Source organism: Podarcis liolepis (genome assembly GCF_965112155.1).
Source record: "Podarcis liolepis genome assembly, chromosome: 3".
NCBI lineage: Eukaryota > Metazoa > Chordata > Lepidosauria > Squamata > Lacertidae > Podarcis > Podarcis liolepis.
Window position 1 is genome coordinate 79,837,425 of NC_139557.1, and position 20,907 is coordinate 79,858,331.

The 20,907-nt window shown below is 40.4% G+C and overlaps 1 protein-coding gene across 1 annotated transcript in view; it reads left to right on the top strand.

Annotated features, from left to right (window-relative positions):
- FMN2 (formin 2) overlaps positions 1–20,907 on the top strand; it is a 159,839-nt gene that overhangs the window by 99,117 nt on the left and 39,815 nt on the right. The window contains exons 9-14 of the mRNA XM_083496737.1: positions 3,485–3,546; positions 12,082–12,173; positions 12,297–12,426; positions 15,611–15,757; positions 19,442–19,501; positions 20,576–20,696. Of these exons, the coding sequence (XP_083352863.1) occupies positions 3,485–3,546; positions 12,082–12,173; positions 12,297–12,426; positions 15,611–15,757; positions 19,442–19,501; positions 20,576–20,696 (612 nt within the window). The remainder of the gene's footprint in view (positions 1–3,484; positions 3,547–12,081; positions 12,174–12,296; positions 12,427–15,610; positions 15,758–19,441; positions 19,502–20,575; positions 20,697–20,907) is intronic.

The window sequence follows — 20,907 nt, forward strand, 5'->3', positions numbered from 1 at the left end:
CGTTTAATCGGAATCTACTTTCTTTTAATATGAAGCTTTTGCTTTGGTCCTAGCATCCACATCAGCATAAAACAAGCTTGCTGCATCCTCTGTGTGGCAGTCCTTTAAATATCTGAAGATGGAAATCACACCTCCTCTCAGTCTCCTCTTTACCAGGTTGAACATACCCCATTCCCTCAACTGTTCCGCATAAGGCTCGGTTTCCAGACCCTTGATCATCTTGGCCACCCTCCTCTGCACACATTGCAGCTTGTCAATATCCTTCTTAACTTGTGGTGCTCTGAACTTGGACACAGTACTCTAGGTGTGGTCTGACAGAGGTGGAACAGAGTGGGACTATGCTTTCCCTTGATCTGGACACTATACTTCTGTTAATGCAACCTAGAATAGCATTAGTCTTTTCTTGCTGCTGCATCACACTGTTGACTCATGTTCAGTTTGTGGTCTGCGAAGACCCCTAGATTCTTTTTACATGTAGTACTGGCAATCCAGGTGTCCCTCATCTGATATTTGTGCAACTAATTATTCCTGCCAAAATGTAGAAGCTTACATTTGTCCCCATTGAAGTTCATTCTGTTAAGTTTGAGCCCAGTTCTCAAATCTATTAGTGCCACATTGAATCCTGATTCTGTCTTCAGCAGCATTGGCTACCCCTCCCAGTTTGGTATCATCTGCAAAATTTGATGAACACCCCCTCAATACCTTCATCCAAATCGTTTATAAAGATGTTGAACAACAATGGGCCCAGGACAAAACCCTGTGGCATCCAACTTGTCACTTTTTTCCAAGTTCATGAGGAACAATTAGTGAGCAGTCTTTTGGTTCGGTCAGTCAACCAGCTACAAATCCACCTAGCAGTTACCTCACCCATCCACATTTTACCAGCTGCTCTGCAAGAATATTATGGGGAACCTTTCTCAAAAGCATTGCTGAAATCACGATAAACTATGTCCACAGCATTCCCTTGATCCACCAAGTTTGTAACTGGGATTATTTTTCAGCCAGAACTCACCACCTCTCAGGTGGGTGCCATTGCCATTGTAAAAGAACAATGGATGCATTCATGGTAAATTCCAGCACCTCTTTTTCTAGAAAAATAGCACTGCTTCTAGCTCATATCAAAAAAAAGAAATGGGATGTTATTTCTTTCTTTCTTTCTTTCTTTCTTTCTTTCTTTCTTTCTTTACTTTCTTTCTTTTTTTAAGAAACTCATGGTCTTAGTAATCATAGCATCCTTTTCTAAGTGCTCACAGATTGACTGTTTAATTATCTGTACTAGAACCTTTCCTGCTATTGATGTCAAGCTCACTAGTCAACCGTTACCTGGGTCTTCTTCTTTCCCCCCTTTTTGAAGTTGGGGACAACATTTGCCTGCTTTCAGTCTGCAGGGACGTCACCTGTTCTCCAAGAATTCTCAAAGATTGTAGACAGAGGCTCTGATATTACATCCACAAGCTCCTTTAGTACCCTTGGGTGCAGCTCATCAGGCCCTGGAGATTTGAATTCATTTAAAGTAGCTAGGGGTTGCCTTACTACATCTTTTCCTATCTTGGGCTTCAACTCACTCCTTGCATCGTTTATTCTGTTATCACCCGGTTGCACACTGCTTTCCTTTTGTGTGAAGACAGAGGCAAAGTAGGTATTGAGCAATTCTGCCTTCTCTCTGTCACCCAATAGCATTTCTCTGCTCCACTTGCTTGTTCTTCTTGCTTTGTGCATAGCCAAAGAAATCTTTTACATTTTTAAAAAACCTCTCTTGAAAGCCTGAGCTTTCACCTGCCTGACCTCCCACAACTGTTGGTTACTCTTCCTCCATTATTTCTCCTTTTTTCATACACACACACACACACACACACAAACACACACACACAACCAAACACACACACACACACACACACACACACACACACACACACACAAACACAATAGAAAGCACAAGGAAAACTAAATGGATGAAAGGTGAAAATTAGATACCATTGTAGTTTTCCATAAAACACCTGCCTTTTCATCTGTCAGAAAGCTCAAACCTGCTATTTCTTTGATCAGATTTTAATAAAAATAAAAATAAGAGTACTGGTGGCAAAAAGGACCCTAGTCATATCCCTACACAGTGTTAATCCAATGGAGCAGAACACATACCTGAAATAATTTTGAGATCGGATTGGAAGTAGGGTGGTCATATGCCCAATTTTATCTGTGCTCCCTTTTTTGTTGATGCTTCCCCCCCCTTTTTTTTCCTTTTTGGTCATGCTTAAATTTGAGTAAGAGAATCAACAAGGTCCACTTTTTATCTCCTAAATGAGGGTATAAGACAGGGCTATCCAAGCAGTTCCATTCCACAAGCACACCCTGAAATTCAACAAAAAGATGCAACTATGAACCTGAGCAACTGTAACCAAACTGTAACCAAATGGGAAGAATTTGAAAGAGGGCAGTAGCTCTCCACCTGAAAATCTAAAGCAAGTGAGCCTTTCTTTCACAAAGTTCAAACACCACAACCTCCACAGTTATCACACAAACATGGGCAGCCAGTTCTGGCTTAATGTAACCAGCCTAGATGGATGAGGGTCAAGAGTCTACTTTATATTGCCCACCTCTGGGCCACAAATCATCCTGTCTGCTGGAAGTCTGAGCCGCTTTTCTCATTTGCGAACTCAGTGTATTACAAACAAAATTTGTCTTCTTTTAAAAATGTTTTTTGAAGTAAGCACCATGACAAGCTTTTAAATCATTCGATATAGCAATACATCCTGCTAGCATAAATGTGAATTTTCATATCTTTGCTATTGTTGAATTATCTTAACTTTCCTTCTTGGTGTCTTTGTTAATCATAATCATCATTTTCTCCTTTTGAAGTTGGGTTGATTGAAATTGCTGTTTGTGTAATGGCTAACTACATTTGTTTTCACACAAAAAGAACAGTAATGGATATCTGTGGCAAAACATAGATTACTTCAGGACTAGAAAAGCATAGTTTTATATCTGTATGAAATCTTTGGCTTTAGAGCATAGAAGATTTAACCCTTGTCAGGTGTCTTGAAGGTCACTGGTTGATCTATGGATTAATCAGTTTAAGAGTGAAACCCAACCAGTGACAGGTCTCCTGTGTGTGTGTGTGTGTGTGTGTGTGTGTGTGTGTTTGGCTGTAACAGACTTGCGATTTTCTATAATGCTTTTAGTCGGACCATGAAACTCTGATGTAAAGCTTATCTCTGATCTTTGACTTTTGCCGTACTCATGGGATCCTATGTGTGTCTTGTAGGGGAACGGGGGCATGAATTTCTTAACATTTGACACCTGGCTCCACCAGGTTCCTTGTCCACAATCTTTGACACAGCACTTTTCAAAAGCATTAATAAACTTTAAGCCGTTAAGCTGTATGACCAGTGGGTCATAAAAAACTATTGTGCTTAGTCTTTTCTTCACTGATGGATTATCATATTGACATGTAATCCTTTTCCACTTTTGTCTCTCTTATTCACAGCTGTTGTGAACTTGGATAACTCTGTGGTTGATTTAGAGACTCTTCAAGCCCTTTATGAGAATGTGAGTAACAAGACAAATATATATCATGAATATATACTCATTGTATTATTAGCACTTTTTGATTGCCTGAAAACCAGGGCAAAGCCATTATGTTGTGGCTATGGGAGTGTTGCTATAATAGAACAGTTTCCTGGTTCAAATCAAATGGAAAACCCCATGCAGAAATTAAAAGGTCTGGGAAATTGTGTAACCCCTCAAAGAAAGGACATTACAAATTAGTAGACTAAGACATGTAGTCTAGCATAATAGGAAAGCACAGTGGAAAAATTATGTTCCTACACATCAAAAAGTTAGTCAGAGGACATATGCCAGATCTATTTGGTGCATTTTTAATAGTCAGCTGCTGGTTTTATTGTGAAATAGCTGTTTTACATTTTAATCATTCTTAGCATGTAATAAAAGCCAGTATTAACACACATTAATATACTGTAAGGTCATGGATTGGCTGGCACTCAATCTTATCTTTCGCCTAACATGAGTATATTTAAAATAATTATTTTAAAATCCATTTTCTTTCTGTATTCACTTTTCTCACTTTATTTAATTGCTATAGTCTACATCATTTTCCCTCCATGTATCTACTGATCTGATTTCACTTTAAAGCCACAAAACTGTCTGTTCATAAATGATATTATTTCTACCTAAAATTAAGGAAAATCCAAGGAGCATCCAAGCTGAAATGGAAAGCTAAAGTACAGTACACCAATATATGCTTCCCCCACACACACTTCAAGTGGTTTGGAAGAGCAACTTAAACATATTTTTAAATGGATTTCCTACCCCAATGCCTAAACTCAGACTTCAGCCCCCAAATTATGTCAGCTTATAGTCCAAACTTGCTTTCTGGAGGGGAAGGAGAAGAGAAGAGCATGCTCTTGTGCCAAAAGTGTTTTCGACCTTCCTGTGGGATCCCTCTTTCCTAGTCATTGTTCCTAGCAAAATAAATTCTTTCCAGGGCCACCAATGGAATTCCAGCAGCCCTGATTCTCTCTGCAAGCTTACAACAATACATATTGTCTTTAAAAGTACAGTCCCTGTTAAAAATTAGTTGCTGAGCATGGCTGTCTATTAGTTACTAAATGTGAATGAAAGCATGTGTAAAAAAAGGATATATTCTAATGCTTTCAAGAAGTGGATAAATTCCATTAGGTTTCCTGGGGCCATTACCGAAAAGGTTTTTTATATGCATGTGCACCCTGGATGTTGAGATGGGTAGAGGGAGCCCTCTTGGTTGTTCCACCATTCTTAGAAGCTCAGAGCTAGGTGGGAGTGGTGCCCCAGGAGAGGACATTCTCTGTGGCAGCCCCTAAGCTGTGGAACTCCCCATAGAGGTCCATCTGGCATCTTCATTATATACCTTTGGGCCAATGCTGAAGGCATACAACTTTATCCTGTTTTTAACATTGAGTTTTAATGGCCGTAACCCACCCTGGGGACCATAGGGTGAATGGCAGGTTGTTGTTGTTGTTTCTTGTGACATAGTGGGGGTTTAAGATAGCTCATCTGATAATATCAAAGGATGACAGGGTAAATAATGGGAGGGCACTCACTGTAAAATGGCTTAATAGCTTATCACTATCACCCTTAATTGTGCCAAACAGCAAGAAAGAGATGCATGTAGAGTAGAAACGTAATATAAATACCTGACCCGCTATTTATGCTTTTTAGCCTTGCTTTGATGGTGACACTAGCTCTTAATCAGGGAAGCAGCAATGAAGCTGTTGAAAGGACCTGTTCAGGCTACTATGGCGAAAATATTCATAGAAGCTTGCGCTGCTTTGCCTATTAAACATAAAAGAAAGAACAAGCTGGAGTGAAAATAATCTTCTTGGCGAGTCTCTTAATCTTAAACTTTTTCAGAAAAGCGGGGGGAGGAAACACCACTGCTTTGCTCTTGTCCTTGGGGTCTACTGCCTTGAGAGCCTAGGGAAATGTTGACATCTTCCCTGGATTTATGAGTTGCTACTGCTCTTGCTGTATGGAGGAGAAGACAAGAGGAGCTTGCCAAGGAAGCTACTGCTGTAGATATCACTGCTGGAAAAGTGGGCCTAACTGGAACTCTGCTCTGCAGCTGGCGCCATCTCACCTACATTTTCTGCTAAAAATATAGTGTCTCAAATAATTCTTCTCTTAGTTTAACTCCTCCACAAAGAGGGAGTTTTCTCCTTCACCCCCAGCTTTCCCTCCAGAACAAGGAGGATTCTTTTTCTGCTGAAGCCTGAAAAGAATTGCCCCCGTTTTACTGCTCCATATTTCCAAATCTTTTATTAACTTGCACAACCTTTCCTGTTACTTTTCATACACTGCGTTCATTAATTGTCACATCTGAACATTCTTTTTACTGTACAGTTAAAACACTGCGGTACTAGTTCTCAGACGTTTTATTTGATCTCTGAAACATATGGGAGCATTTGTTTTATGATCTTTCTTCAAAATGTAATCACTTTTTTCTGATTACATATGTTTGGCATGGCGCTTTTCCTTCGAGATGTGAAAGAAGTTTGGGCAGCCTCCAAGTCTAAACACACCCTAATTTCAAAAGCCGCAATCCTGAGGGCTTAATTCCTGTTTACTAAGGAATTAAAGACTTGTTAAACTGCATAGTTACTGAATACATCTTAGACATTTTCTATTTTCCAGTGAAAAACCCAGATAGCTCATTTAGGCTTATTGTTCTGTGTTATTGGGGATAGTTAGTAGCCTAATAATACCACAGGTATTCTTCCTCTTCCTCTTCCTCTTGTCCTTCTTCTCCTCATCCTCCTCCAGTCTCTGGGTATTTGCTGAATGGTTACTGAAGAAGTTGTTACAGTAACATTAAAGAGGCTCTAGTTAACCTAGAGAAGAGCAGATTAAGAAGCTACATGATTGTGGATACCTGAAGGACCCATGAGCTGCTGCATCACACTGTTGACTCATGTCAAGCTTGTTTCTTTTCACATGTACTTCTGTCAAGCCAGGTGTGCCTCATCTTATGTTTGTGCCGCCAGTTATACTAGCCTAAGTGTAGAACCCTGATTGACCCTGGATTAATGAATTATAAATGAAATAAATCAAAGGTTAAGTACTGTTCTAAGAATATATTAGAAAGGAAACAAAGGATAAGCTAATAATGTTAGGTATATTCACCATCAGAAGGAAAATACACATCGGGAAATGATAGGAAGTCCAATTATGTGTTTTTTGTTTTTTAATCTATGTTAATAAATAGAGAAGACAACAAGAGATACAGTGGTACCTTGGGTTAAGAACTTAATTCGTTCTGGAGGTCCGTTCTTAACCTGAAACTGTTCTTAACCTGAAGCACCACTTTAGCTAATGGGGCCTCCCGCTGCCACTGCGCCGCTGCTGCGCGATTTCTGTTCTCACCCTGAAGCAAAGTTCTTAACCCGAGGTACTATTTCTGGGTTAGCGGAGTCTGTAACCTGATATCTGTAATCTGAAGCGTCTCTAACCCAAGGTACCACTGTAGTAGAAATATAAATTAAGTTTATTGTTTGTTAACAAATGGAGTATAGACTTGTACTGTATATGGTTGCTGTTTTGTTTATAAGATTTATACCCATGTCTAGTTGAAGAAGATGTAAGTGTAGAACCCTATTTGTCCCTATTGAAAATTATTTTGTTAGTTTTGGCTCGGTTCTCCAGTCTGTTCTCCAAGTCCTCTCAAATCCTAATTCTCTTTTATGAAGTATTATCTACCCGTCCCAATTTGGTGCCTGCAAATTTGGTGAGCATCCCCTCTATTCCTTCATCCAATTTCTTTATAAAGGTGTTGGACAACACCAGGCCCAGGAAAAGAACCCTGTATCTCCCCAATTGTTACTTCTCCCCCCCCCCTCAAGTTTATGAGGAACTTCCTCCTCTCCTAGACAAGGACTTACTATCATAGATTGTTGTTATCTCTGAATACAGCCATTGTTATAAAATGATGGGAAGTGTGTTTAATTTAGCAATTGGGGAAGGAGGGGCTCTTGCACACTTTCTGGTTTATCTTATTCCCCCCTCTCCATACATCACAGTCTGTTATCAGCCACCAATGAAAGGATGTGCTGTGATTAATAATACATAATACATGTGTATATGTGAAGAACAATATATTTATGAGCAGTCAAGGATTTATGAGATGAGAGTTCTGAAAAGTATCTTGCAGGAGACTCCCACCCAATTGGTTTTACTTTCCTGCTTAAAGTATATTTGATGGGGAACTGTGCAGGAATATTATCTTGTGTCTTGTTTGCTGTACTATATTACAATTAGCTTGTGCCATCAGTTTCCTATTTAATTTATTTCAATGTATTGTTTCAAAGATGTTTCAAGTGTAATCAGGAGCTAATGAAATTTTATGTGAACAATATGTTGAATGTTCTCTTTGACAAAATGCTCTTGAGGGGAATAGGAATGTCCTTTTTATTTCCTGAATTTGGCTTCAATTTTATATACATGCACACAAAGAGAGACAAATATAACCAAAATTAGCTTTGGAGACTTGACACTTGACGCAGCCCACAAATAGTGTACCAGAAAACTTAGCTCATATTCCAAGAAGCAGGAGAAACATTTTACTGAATCTCAACTAGATCATACATGGCAGATCGCCCTACAACCTCCGCTTAAAAACCTTCAAGGAAGGAGAATCAACCACTTCTCATGGAGTCTGTTCCACTGTTGAAAAGCTCTTACCGTCAGAATGTTTTTCCTGGTGTTTAGTTTGAATCTGCTTTCTTATAACTTGAATCCATTGGTTTGTGTCCTAGCCTCTGGAGCAGGGGGGGGGGGAAAGCTTGCTTCATCCTCCATGTGACAGCCCTTTAGATGTTTGAAGATGGCTATCATGTCTCTTCTCAGTCTCCTCTTTTCCAGGCTAAACATACCTAATTCCCTCAATCATTCTTCGTAAGGCTTGGTTTCCAGACCGTTGATCATTTTGGTCGCCCTCCTCTGCACACGTTCCATCTTATCAATATCCTTCTTCAACTGTGTGCCCAGAAATGGACTCAGTATTCCAGGCGTGGTCTGATGAAGGCAGAATAGAGTGGGTCTATTACTTCCCTTAGGGGACACAGGTGGCGCTGTGGGTTAAACCACAGAGCCTAGCACTTGCCGATCAGAAGGTTGCCGGTTCGAAACCCCGCGACGGGGTGAGCTCCCATTGCTTGGTCCCTGCTCCTGCCAACCTAGCAGTTCGAAAGGACGTCAAAGTGCAAGTAGATAAATAGGTACCGCTTCAGCAGGAAGGTAAACAGCGTTTCCGTGTGCTGCACTGGTTCGCCAGAAGCAGCTTAGTCATGTTGGCCACATGACCCGAAAGCTGTACGCCGGCTCCCTCGGCCAATAAAGTGAGATGAGCACTGCAACCCCAGAGTCGGCCACGACTGGACCTAACAGTCAGGGGTACCTTTACCTTTTATTACTTCCCTTGACCTGGACACAATACTTCTGTTGATGCAGCCTAGAATAGCAATAGTTATTTCTGATGCTGCACCACACTGCTGACTCATGGGGGTCCCTTTCAACTCCACAATTCTATGATACTATGAAACATGTTGGCTCAGTGCAACATAGGGCAGCAGAGTCATATTTCTCCACCTAGTCACTTGTGCTGCCTTTGAAGGTAGGGCAGCACACTTGAAGTGGCACCTATGTGCCATAAGCCTAATCTCTCAAATTTCACTGCAGATTTTCCTGTGTCTATTAATGAGGCTCTAGGCTTTGGAACTGAACTGAAAGCATACTTCACTCCTTTCTGTAATTCCTGTTTCTCTCAGGTTGCCTGTAGGCTAACAAAGACTGGATCTCAAGGGATCTGGAACCCAGGTCCTTTCACCAGACCAGTGGCACAAACTTGAACAGAAGGACAGAGGGGTGGAGGGAGGCTGAAACCAAGCAGGCACAGACCAGGGTGAAGCCTCTTGGCCCCAGGGAAGACTCTGCCACCGCCTTCCCTCACCTGGCGCTTCCAAGGCTCGAGCAGCTGGGCTCTGAGCATGGGAGTCAGCCCTGTTCAGGCTGGAGCCAACAATGAGAGGCTGAGTCAGGGGGCTTGCTGGGAGACGACAGCAGGCCCAATCACACACCACTCCCTTTTATCCCTGACCAGATGCTAACAGGTGGCAGCCAAGTTCCTCCATGGCACGGGGCTTGTGGGGTGCCAGGTCCAGGCCAAGGCCTCTGGAGGGGAAGAGAGGAGGAGAGGAGGGAGGGGGCCCGGGAGACAGAAAAGTGGGTGGGCGATCAGGCACCTTACCTGCGTTCTCATGCAGTGGAGAAAGAGGCTGATGTGGCTTGACATGGTCAATGGGAGGATGCCCCCCAAAATTGGAAGGGAAGGGGTCTGGGCTCCTTAGAGTTGGCAACTATACACCAAACCAAAGACTTAAAATATTTTTAAACGGTCAGCAATGGCTCTTTGTGTAAATGCACCTTATCAAGTAACATATAGGGAGTTGCTTCTTCGGTCTGCCCCCAACTCGAACCCTTCCTGCATGTGGAAAGGTAACACAGCATGGTGTGTGGTTAGTGTTCTCCCCAAGGCCCAGAGATGTTTTGCTGTTCCTCAACAGCGCTGAATCCAGGAGCACCCCAAAACTGTGGAGCTGCTTCTTCCAGGAGAGAACACTACCACCCAGAGCAGGCCATCTTCCCATCTCCAAGACAAAACGTCTCTGATTTTTCAGTATTCAGCTTCAGTTTATTGGGCCACACCCAACCCATCACTGCCTCCAAGCACTGGCCTAACACTTCAACTGCCTCTTCTGTTTCAGTTGAAAACAGAGACAGAGCTGGGTGTCATCCACATATTGATGGCACTTAACTCCAGGGGGCTCTCAGGGGGGTTCATATAGATGTTAAATAGCATGGGGGGGGGGAGAGATGGAATCCTGTGGGACACCACAGGACAGCGCCCGTGAAATGGCTCTGGAGATATGAGTGGACCCACTAAAGCACAGTTTCCCCAACTCTTTGAGAGAAGCTCCAGAAGGATACTGTGGTCAGCAGTATCAAAAGCCACTGCAAGATCAAGGTGAATGAGCCAAATTACACGCCCCTCCTCTCTCTTCTGATAAAAGTCATCAACCAGGGCAACCAAGGCAGCTTCAATGCCATGACCAGACCTAAAGCCAGACTGGCGTCTGGACCTGGGCAAGATGTCTAATTTTCTCCCCTTTCCTCCCTAGCCAGTGGTTGGGCCCTGCTCTTTGATGGCCGCCGGCTCTGGCACTGGCACTGACATAGGAAGAGTGGAAGCTCTAGGGCTTGTGAATCCTGTGTGGGAAATTTATACAGTAATTGGTTTTTTGTTTTGTTTTTTTACTGTCACATTTCTGTGATCTCATGCTCTCTGAAAGATGGAGCCATCGAGACTAACACAACAGATACTGCTTTTAGACTATAATGTGAGATATCATCATTCTGGTTGTGCTTTCCTATTCCCAGCTCTGTAGTATGTTCAATTGTTAGCTCGTGTAGGCTATGTAATTTAATTATTAATACAACCCCAAAGTCTATACCAAACATTGCTTTTGCATATACTTCTTCAATTCAGGATGTATTCAAGCACTCAGTGCTCAAAACTCAGATGTTCACTGTTATAGAAAGGGTGTGTGTGTGTGTGTGTGTGTGTGTGTGTGTATTACAACAGGCACATAGGTTTTTTCAGCTTCAGTGTTTGATGGGTATTATACTCATGTTAAAATACTACAAACGTAATGCTACTTAAGGAAAAACCCATCTGCTGTTACAACACTTTGACCTCTAAAATAACTGTTGCTCTTTCCTTTGAACAGAATACTGTTGAAAAGTGGAACCTGCTAATAGAAAGTCACATCAATATTAGAGGGAAATGAGATTTTTGACTCTGTTTGCTTCATCTTAAGTGAAGCAAATCTTTATGTAAAAGGGGAATTGTTTAGCATTTTACTCACGGTTCATCTCCCATGGTTTCGGAACCAATTGATAAATAACTCACTTAAAGAATTGCTTTCCCCCCACCCTCCAAAAACAAATATTGACTCATATATCAATAGTGTTGAAAACTTTGATTTAGGTCATCATGCCTTACTTTGTTAAATGTGTTTTTGGAGATCAGATTGCCCTCAGGTGCAAGCAACTAACTAGTGAAAAGAAATAGTGCTTCCTAGACATTGGATCCAGGAAAATATATGAAAAACTCAAAAGGTGTGGGGTGTGTGTGTGTGAGAGAGAGAGAGAGAAAGAAGACCATGAGTTGTCTTTATGTATGCTTGGATGAATAGATCTCTTGCAAACTTTTAACAGTCATAACATTACATTTAGAGAAGTTTTGTTCGGCATCAAACATTCTTGCATGTAACATTCTTCAGTAAACTAAGTCACTGAAACCATTGAAACCATCTATATAAACAGCTGAATTTCTTAATATGAGGAGTCATAACTGATTTTAATTGATTAACGTGTTATGAGCATTATATAATTTCTTTTATTTGTATTTGTATTCTGCTTTTAAACCATAATGTTCCCTCCAAACCCCCTCTCTTTGTCTGTCTTTTTTTAAAGAGAGCACAATCAGATGAACTTGAAAAGATAGAAAAACATGGCAAGTCAAGTAAAGAAAAGGAAAATGCCAAGTCTTTGGACAAACCTGAACAGTAAGGACCCTATGGTTGGGCATTCTATTGGGCTACAATGCTGCCTTCTGCTTTGTGGGAGAACAATTTGCCTGTGAAATTCATATAATAGATATAAATAATACTTTTCATTAACTTCGGCAGGTTTCTTTATGAGCTGTCCCTCATTCCCAACTTCTCAGAACGAGTCTTTTGTATCCTGTTCCAGTCAACGTTTTCTGAAAGCATTTCCTCCATCCACAGCAAACTTGAATTGTTGCAGAAACTGTGTGAGGTAGGTTAACTTTGGACCATGTGATGTGAGGGCTAGATTTGCTGATATTTAATCTTTCTTGTTCAGCAATACTCATATTTCAAAAGTTTTATTTACTTTAGCTGCTCATTAAATGTGAAGGATAGCAGTCCTGCTGAATGGAACATTTTATGATTGTGCTTCAAGATCAAAGCAAATCTTAAGATTTGGCTTTCAGTGCTGAAATATAACATCACAAGTCTGTAGCCAATGCACACCAACCTCTAGAGAATAATGTACCTTCTTCCTGTGCCAAAGCAAAATCTCTTCTGTCTGTAACTGATGCTGCCTTCCCTTTAGCATTTTATAAACAAACACTATTTGGCTTTTTCTCTTAATGTGTGTGTTAATTTTTGTAAACATCCTTTCTGTTATAATTTCTAATAATCAGATTGGAGTAATTTGGTGACATTGACATTAGCTAAACATCTTGAAACTTAACTACAATAAGAATCTACGGCTGCTCTCCTATATCCATTTAATCTGGGAATAATCCCCATTGAACTCAGTGGGAGTTACTGTTAAGTAGACACGTATGAAATTGTGCTTTGTTGTTGTTGTTGTTGTTGTTTAGTCGTTTAGTCGTGTCCGACTCTTCGTGACCCCATGGAAATTGTGCTACGTTTCCTAAACATTCTTCTACAAATGTAGCAAGTTCTGTTTGGAAAAGTATGGTCAAACAGCTCTTTGCAGCAATGTACAACTGATATTTTATTATATTCAGTGCCATTTTTCTAGAAAAAGGGATATGAACACCTCCCTCGTTCTCTTATAATGGCAATGGAACCCACCTGAGAGATGCCAGAACTCATTTCCAGTGAGTTCCAGCTGAAAAAACCCTGATTATTTGTCGCTTGCATTAAAAGTTGGTTGGTTGGCATCTCTCTGTCTTGGGAGACAATGTAGTAGTGCATTTTTGTGGTTGAAGTCAAGCTGTTGGAAGGTTACAGTGCCTGTTCTGGCTGTAGAAACTGATACACGAGTCACATGTTTTGTTGCAGTAAAAACTCTCACCTTAACTCTCATCTCACTGCTTCACCACCATCTTTCCCTGGGGTAAAAAACTAGGTTGTGTTGACTGCCCCAAAACATTTTCAGAGTGAAATGCATGCTTTTGAGGGTATTGAAACACTTCCCACTCCAAACCCTATTGCTGTAGCTCTTTTTGTGTCTCTTTTTAGTCTGAGGTGCTGCTGCTTTGATGCCATTTCCCCCTGGTTAGTCATTACATTATCCCAACCAGTCTGGTACTGGCTAATGAACATTATACTGTCATGGTACTACATGATCAATTAGATTTGGCCATGTGCCGATATCACTGAGGAAAGCCCTTCCTTTGCCCTCATTCTGATTGGTTGGGGAAGAGGGTGCTACAAACCAACCAACCAACCAACCAATCAATCAATCAATCAAAAAGGCCACCTTCTTTCAGGAGTCTTTCATTGGGCACTGCCTGAGGCAATTGAGTTAATACTTCCTCTCAGTCTTCCAGTGCAGGGTCTGAGTAGAAAAAAGAGGTTTAGTTTGTCCTCTTTCACCCTCCCCTACTATTCTCAAGAGATCAGTAAACAGATTTCATCTAACGTAATACTAATGAAGCTTTTTAGGCCTTTAAGAGGGACGTGGGTGGCGCTGTGGGTAAAACCTCAGTGCCTAGGGCTTGCCGATCGCATGGTCGGTGGTTCGAATCCCCGAGGCGGGGTGAGCTCCCGTCTTTTGGTCCCAGCTCCTGCCCACCTAGCAGTTCGAAAGCACCCCTAAGTACAAGTAGATAAATAGGTACCGCTTTATAGCGGGAAGGTAAACGGTGTTTCCGTGTGCTGCGCTGGTGCCGGCTCGCCAGAGCAGCTTCGTCACGCTGGCCACGTGACCTGGAAGTGTCTCCGGACAGCGCTGGCCCCTGGCCTCTTAAGTGAGATGGGCGCACAACCCTAGAGTCGGACACGCCTGGCCCGTACGGGCAGGGGTACCTTTACCTTTACCTTAGGCCTTTAAGAAGAGTTGACTTTTGTTTGCCATGCTTTTTAGCCATCAAGAATCCAGTTGCTAAAAGTAGGGTGGCCCACCTCATTAAGAATTGTCTCTGTGTGTGTTCTTAACAAGAAACAGAAGTATACTTTTCAAAGTATAACAGAACGGCTCCATTGTGCCAGATACCTCCTTCCATCAGGAGAGGTTGGTTGTGGGGCTTAACCCACTATGCAGAAGCCTATGTGGTGGTGGTCTTCCTTTTGTGCCAAGCGTTGGTGTGCCAGGGGTTCTCTTGCTGGCTGAGTCATGCTCACACCATTGCTGCTGGTGATGCTTATTTATCTCTCTGCTAGCAAGTGTAAGATGACTAATTTGCTAGTGAAGAAAAAACTCTTCACAACTTGTATTCTGTGGTTGTTTCTTGTCAAGAATGGGAATCATTCTGTTTTTTTCTGGTGCGAAATCCAGAGTTGCATTGCTGCAAGTTATGTTATGGCTGGTGATATTTGCCCAGTTACTCTAATGCGCATGCAGCCTTTGCACACCTCCCCTGTGGGCCTCCAATATCCCCTGTTTATGAATTTTTCCCATCACCATAAAACATTATTGTGACTTTCCTCTGCTGTCAAAATCTGTGTTTTCTTTCCCAGGTACACACCTGCTATATGCCAGATAGAGCATGTACTTAGAGCTCCACCTAACATTTTCTATGGTTGAGCTGTTATATGACACCTCCAACCACTTTCTCTTGACAAAATATGGCGCTTGTCCCTTAATGGAAACCGGGAAACCCTGATGATGATGATGATGATGATAGTAATAATAATTTATTTATACCCTGCCCAGCTGTGTATATGTTGAAGAGGAGTGACCTTAATGATACCAAATGATTAATAAGTACTGATATTCCTGTGCCAGGGAAGGGCGGGGTGGTGGTGGTAAAACTTTCAGAATTTGAACAACATTTTGGTGTTATTTTATTTGTAACCCGTGAGCAACAGTTAAGTCTTACAAAATTGTTACCATTGAGGTTTTATTGAGATAAACATAGCATGAATATGATATGCAAAAGTAAGTTACAGCATATATATTTCTTATAACAAATAATTATTTTTGCCATTGCCATTGTCTATTATTTCTTAAATGAAACCAAATATTTCTGATGAAGAAGTTGCTCTGTATCTTGTTTTCTCAGACACTGAAGAATGGCTCAGGAGTTATGCAGGTCTTAAGTTTGGTCCTTGCTTTTGGGAATTACATGAATGGTGGAAACAGGACAAGAGGACAAGCAGATGGCTTTGGGTTAGACATACTTCCCAAACTGAAAGATGTCAAGAGTAGCGTAAGTTTGGTTCTTTCCAGTTGTTGTAAAACTTAATATTGTATTCTTTAGCTCATAGATTCCCTGTGGTTACCTCAGTCATTAAATAAATGGTTGATCACATTTGTTATGTATATGGTCCTTAAAGTCTTGTTTCCATACTGTTTTTTTTAAAAAAAAAATTAATCACATTTTCAAATTTTACATTTCATTATAGCCATCCATTATAGCCATCCATTATAGCCATCCATTCAACTTCTTCCCTCCCTTCCCTTCCAAGGTTCTTTTAATTTACCCACCATTCCTGCATATTTTTATATACCCATCTAATTCAGTTCTCCCATCTTACATCCCTTTTAAATATGTTATACTGTTGAATTTTTCCTTAATACTGCCAGCATTTTCATCTGTACACAAATATTTACTACATACTCAGTGAAAATTTTCCACTCTTCTAAACACCTGTGATTCTTGCTCTCTAATTCTGCTTGTTAGACCTGCTAACTGTGCATATTCTATCATCGTAAGTTACCAGTTCTCCTTGCTAGAGACCTCCCTCACCTTCCATTTTTGGGCTAACAGGATCTGAGCCACTGTTGTTGCATACATAAATGTCTGAACCATTCATAACAGAAATGCCTCTGGTTTTTTTTTGGGGGGGGAATTCTGTTTTAAACTTTTTTTTCATCTCATTAAATATCATCTACCAATATTCTTTAACTTTTTTTGCATGCCCACTACATATGAAAAAGCCCCTTCCATGTCTTCACATTTCCAACACAAATTTGATTCCACTTTATAGTTTTTAGCTAGTCTACTTGGGGCTAAATACCATCTATGAATCACTTTCATGTAGTTCTCTTTCAACATGTAACATGCAGTAAATTTCTTTCTTCCAGACTTTCTCCCAGAGGTTTAATTCTATTGTATACCCTATATCAATTGCCAGTGGGTCATTGAGGCTTTAACCACCTCATCTTTTGTTTCCCACTCCAATAGTAGCTTATACATTTAAGACAATATTTTTTCCTTATTCTGCAGTAACTCTCTTTCAGATTGTGAGCTTTGGTCCAAAAATCCATTGTTTTCATACTTTTAGATAACCAAATGTTTCAGAGATTCCGTCAACAGTACACTTTCTATGTTTTATTGCATTTAAACTCTTCTTCCCACCATTTATATATAAGATAATGGTGATAGTGCACATTTACATGATCAGACCTTAATACATGTATCCCTCATGAATGTATCTAATTAGCAAGAATTATATCAAAAGTTTGGCTAATCTAGCAGGTTCTCTTTTTTTCATTAGCAAGAAATCAGAAATCAGAAACGTAGAAAGACGTTAAGTAGTTGTTCTCTCAGGATAACCTTATGTGAACAAGCTCTTAATTTGCTTACAAGATTGTCAACAAAGCATAGAAAGCATTTACAAATGGAAAAAAGTCTTAAGGATATAATTATATATCACATGTACCCTTGGAAGCAAGTAGAAGAGATTTGAATGCTAAGCAACACTGCTAATTGCAAAAAAAAGTAACTTGATGAATTTTGTTGCAGGATTCATTTTTCTAGGAAGCTTCCCATCTTGATCATTGATTGGTCCCATCCCATTACTGATGTCATTTAGCATTGCATCACTTCAAGACTTTGTTGAGAAAGGCCAGGAATACATACTGGAATGAAGCATTTCTTTCTATTTGGCCACTTTGAACACTATTTGGTAATGTCTGAAGTGACCAAAGACAATGAAACAAATACTAGCCAAAAATTATCAATAGTCAGCTAGGTGCCAAATTTCCTTAAATACTAGAAATAAGTCTATAAAAGTAGAAAAGTGAAAAGAACCGCCCCCCCCCCCCCCCGATTGTGATTTTTGATGTTGGGAACAATTCTGCATGCAGCACCCGAGGTGCGGAATGTTTAACAGAAATTACTATGAATGGCTGAAAGCATAAGAAATGGTGTTTGGGTGTGAGTATGTATCCTCCGCGAGTCTTTTCACATTGGACAACAGACACTAAGATCCCATCCATTCTGAAGTGGATTTGGATCAAGCTACTGAGAGGCTTACAATTCATGGAATGTGGCAACTCGCATCATCACTGCACACCAGAGGCTGGCAGACAATACCATGCTGTAGCCTTCAGACTCTGACTTCTCTATAAGTGGTGGGGACTTTGGCATCTATGGCAATTGTCTTCCTGTTCAAATGTGATGTCCAGCACACTGATCTTGGCAGTCCAGCACACAGATGTTGGCATTGTTTGATGTGAAAGCTTAAGTAGCTCCATGATACAATGTCAAAAAATGCCAAATAAATTGGATTCATTTATACTTGCTGTGTCCACAGCACACTTCTTGAAATTTCAGAACATGCTTTAGGGATCACTTATGAAAATGACAACCCTCCTTTTCTACATAGTGAAAGTTGTAGTGAAATTGTTGTGTTTTATCATTACATCTGCATATTTTCCATACTGAATCTGTATTGAACTTTGAATTTCATGCAGGTTCCTTTATTAGTGATTCTAAATTAAATTGTTGTGCTTTTTCTTTTCTTTTTAAGAAAATAAGAAAGGTTATTCTTAGTCAGACCATTGTTCCATCTTGCCCAGAAATTTGTTTCTAACAGTTGCCTCCCAGAAATTCTCGGGGAAATTTACAAGCAGGGCATAATGGAGAATGTTATCCAATGTTTGTCACAGGAGGTATAAAAGGTAAAGGTACCCCTGCCCGTACGGGCCAGTCATGTCCAACTCTAGGGTTGTGCGCTCATCTCACTTAAGAGGCCGGGAGCCAGCGCTGTCCGCAGACACTTCCGGGTCACGTGGCCAGCGTGACAAAGCTGCTCTGGCGAGCCGGCACCAGCGCAGCACATGGAAACGCCGTTTACCTTCCCGCTATAAAGCGGTACCTATTTATCTACTTGCACTTAGGGGTGCTTTCGAACTGCTAGGTGGGCAGGAGATATAGTGCCTCTAAATTGGCCAATGTTTCAATTGTCTTAGCCAATAGGCTTTAACTTAGTTTTCCTTAATGTAGTTGTCTAATTCTCTATCTATGCACTATCTATAGTGACCACCATAACATCCTGTGGCAATGAGTTTCATAAACTATGTGTGTGATTTGCATGAAGAAGTACTTTGTTTTGTCCTCTTTAAACATATTGTCAACAGTTCATTGGATAACCTGCCCTCAAGCTCCAGCATTTGTTTCCTATTAATTGCATTACTGTTCAGTTATAAACAGTATCCAGTGGTTTAAGTTGAAGCAGACATAGTTCAGAAACTTTCAGTTTAAGGAATCATTAATAGAGTTTTACATTCTGTCCATTGGTATCCCTATCATCATTAATTTCTCTGCCATTGGCCTTTACTATCTGAAAATAACAGCTAGATATAGATGAAACGAGGCATAAAAGAAAAGACTGTACACATTTCCTCATATTTTGGGCATTCAACATTTGGGCATGTTCATATGCATGCAAGATTGGACTCTATTTCCTTTAATCCTGATTTAATATGTCAGCTCTTGCTTCTCTGCTAATATAGCTCTGAGTTATAATGCTCTTGTCCTCTTCCTAAGTTTCCTTCACCTTCTAGTTTAATGGTTCACCAACTGTATAAAAAATAGAAATGATGAGCAAAAATTGGATACATTTTATGCACAATAGCTTCATTATTTAATTTTGCCCCTGTACAGGACAACAGCAGAAGTCTTCTGTCATATATCGTCTCATATTATTTGCGTAATTTTGATGAGGTAGGTATAAATTTCTCCATTTTAACTTTTTTTGCTTTGGTTTTCTTGCTTCTGTCACTGAAGCTTAATTCATTGTCTTCTAGTGGTTTAAGTGTGACAGTATGCTCTGCATATAGCTTTGATTGACCATTATCTACTAGGAATGTGGATATGTTTTCGAGGTGAAATGTTGTTGCTGTTGTTATGGTTATTAGATTAGATTTCTAGCCCGCTCTTCACCCTAAGGTCCCAGAGTGGGTTACAAAAGTATAAAAATACAATAAGCAAACTAACATGTTTTTTTTTTTAAAGAAAAACTACCAGAAGGGTAGATTGAAGCTTACCCCTCAGTGGCGTCAGAGACATCTGCCAAAACAATCCATTCAAGATTGTACATGCCATCTACAACAAAAGCTAATACTTCACAATCATGCATAAAAAATTGCATACACCGAAATTAGAATTGGAAATTGCAATCTCATGTTACCCTGGCATATCCATATTTTTGAGAAGGCAATGGTACTAGCTCAGGCCTCCTTCCCTGAGAAATTGTGTACATCATTTTTGCAGAAATGAATCTGGAAATAAATTTCAGGTCATATTACTACTGGGCTTAATGGGCACAGGGAGCTTCGGTTTATCTTTCAGAGCAGGGATGAGAAAGCTGTCTCTTTCCTCTCTTCAGAGGTTGTTAGCCCAATGGTCAGGTATGATGGCAGTTGTAGTCCAACAACATCTCGATGGCTACAGGTTTCCAGTCCCTGTTCTTGTGTAACTATGCCCTGATCTCCATCTGCTTTACGGCTGGAAAAATACAGCTATCCCACTCATCTTGAGGCTCCGGCCACTCTACTCTACTCTTTACCGTTTTAAATATAGTTGGAGACTAGTTCATCTTTTCCACGAGCACACAATGAGCTACCAAGTGATATTGCCTATTTGCTTGTTGGATTCCATTTATCTGGTATTAACAAGCCTGTACCTTGACTACTTAGATACTATATTTGCTTTAATAAGTAGGTGTTAAAAGTTGAGCTCATATCTCAGTTGCAAATATTTTAATATTTTAATTTTATTTATTTTATGCTTTGTCAGGATGCTGGAAAAGAACAGTGCATCTTCCCTCTTCCAGAGCCACAGGACCTTTTTCAAGCTACTCAGTTAAAATTTGAAGAGTTTCAGAAGGATCTCCGCAAACTTAAAAAAGACTTGCGAGGTACGTGTTTGCAGTCCCTTTTGAGAAACATTTAGAAGATTTCTCTCTGTGTATCTAAAGTTTGAAAGATATGATGCCCATAAAGCCAAATGTATGTCACAGATATGAATAAAAGCCTTCAAGTGCATGTTATCAGCAATTGATTTCACAACTAAGCTTCTACAGAAGAGAAAACAGTTATTCTACATAAGCCTTTAAAATTGCACTTCTC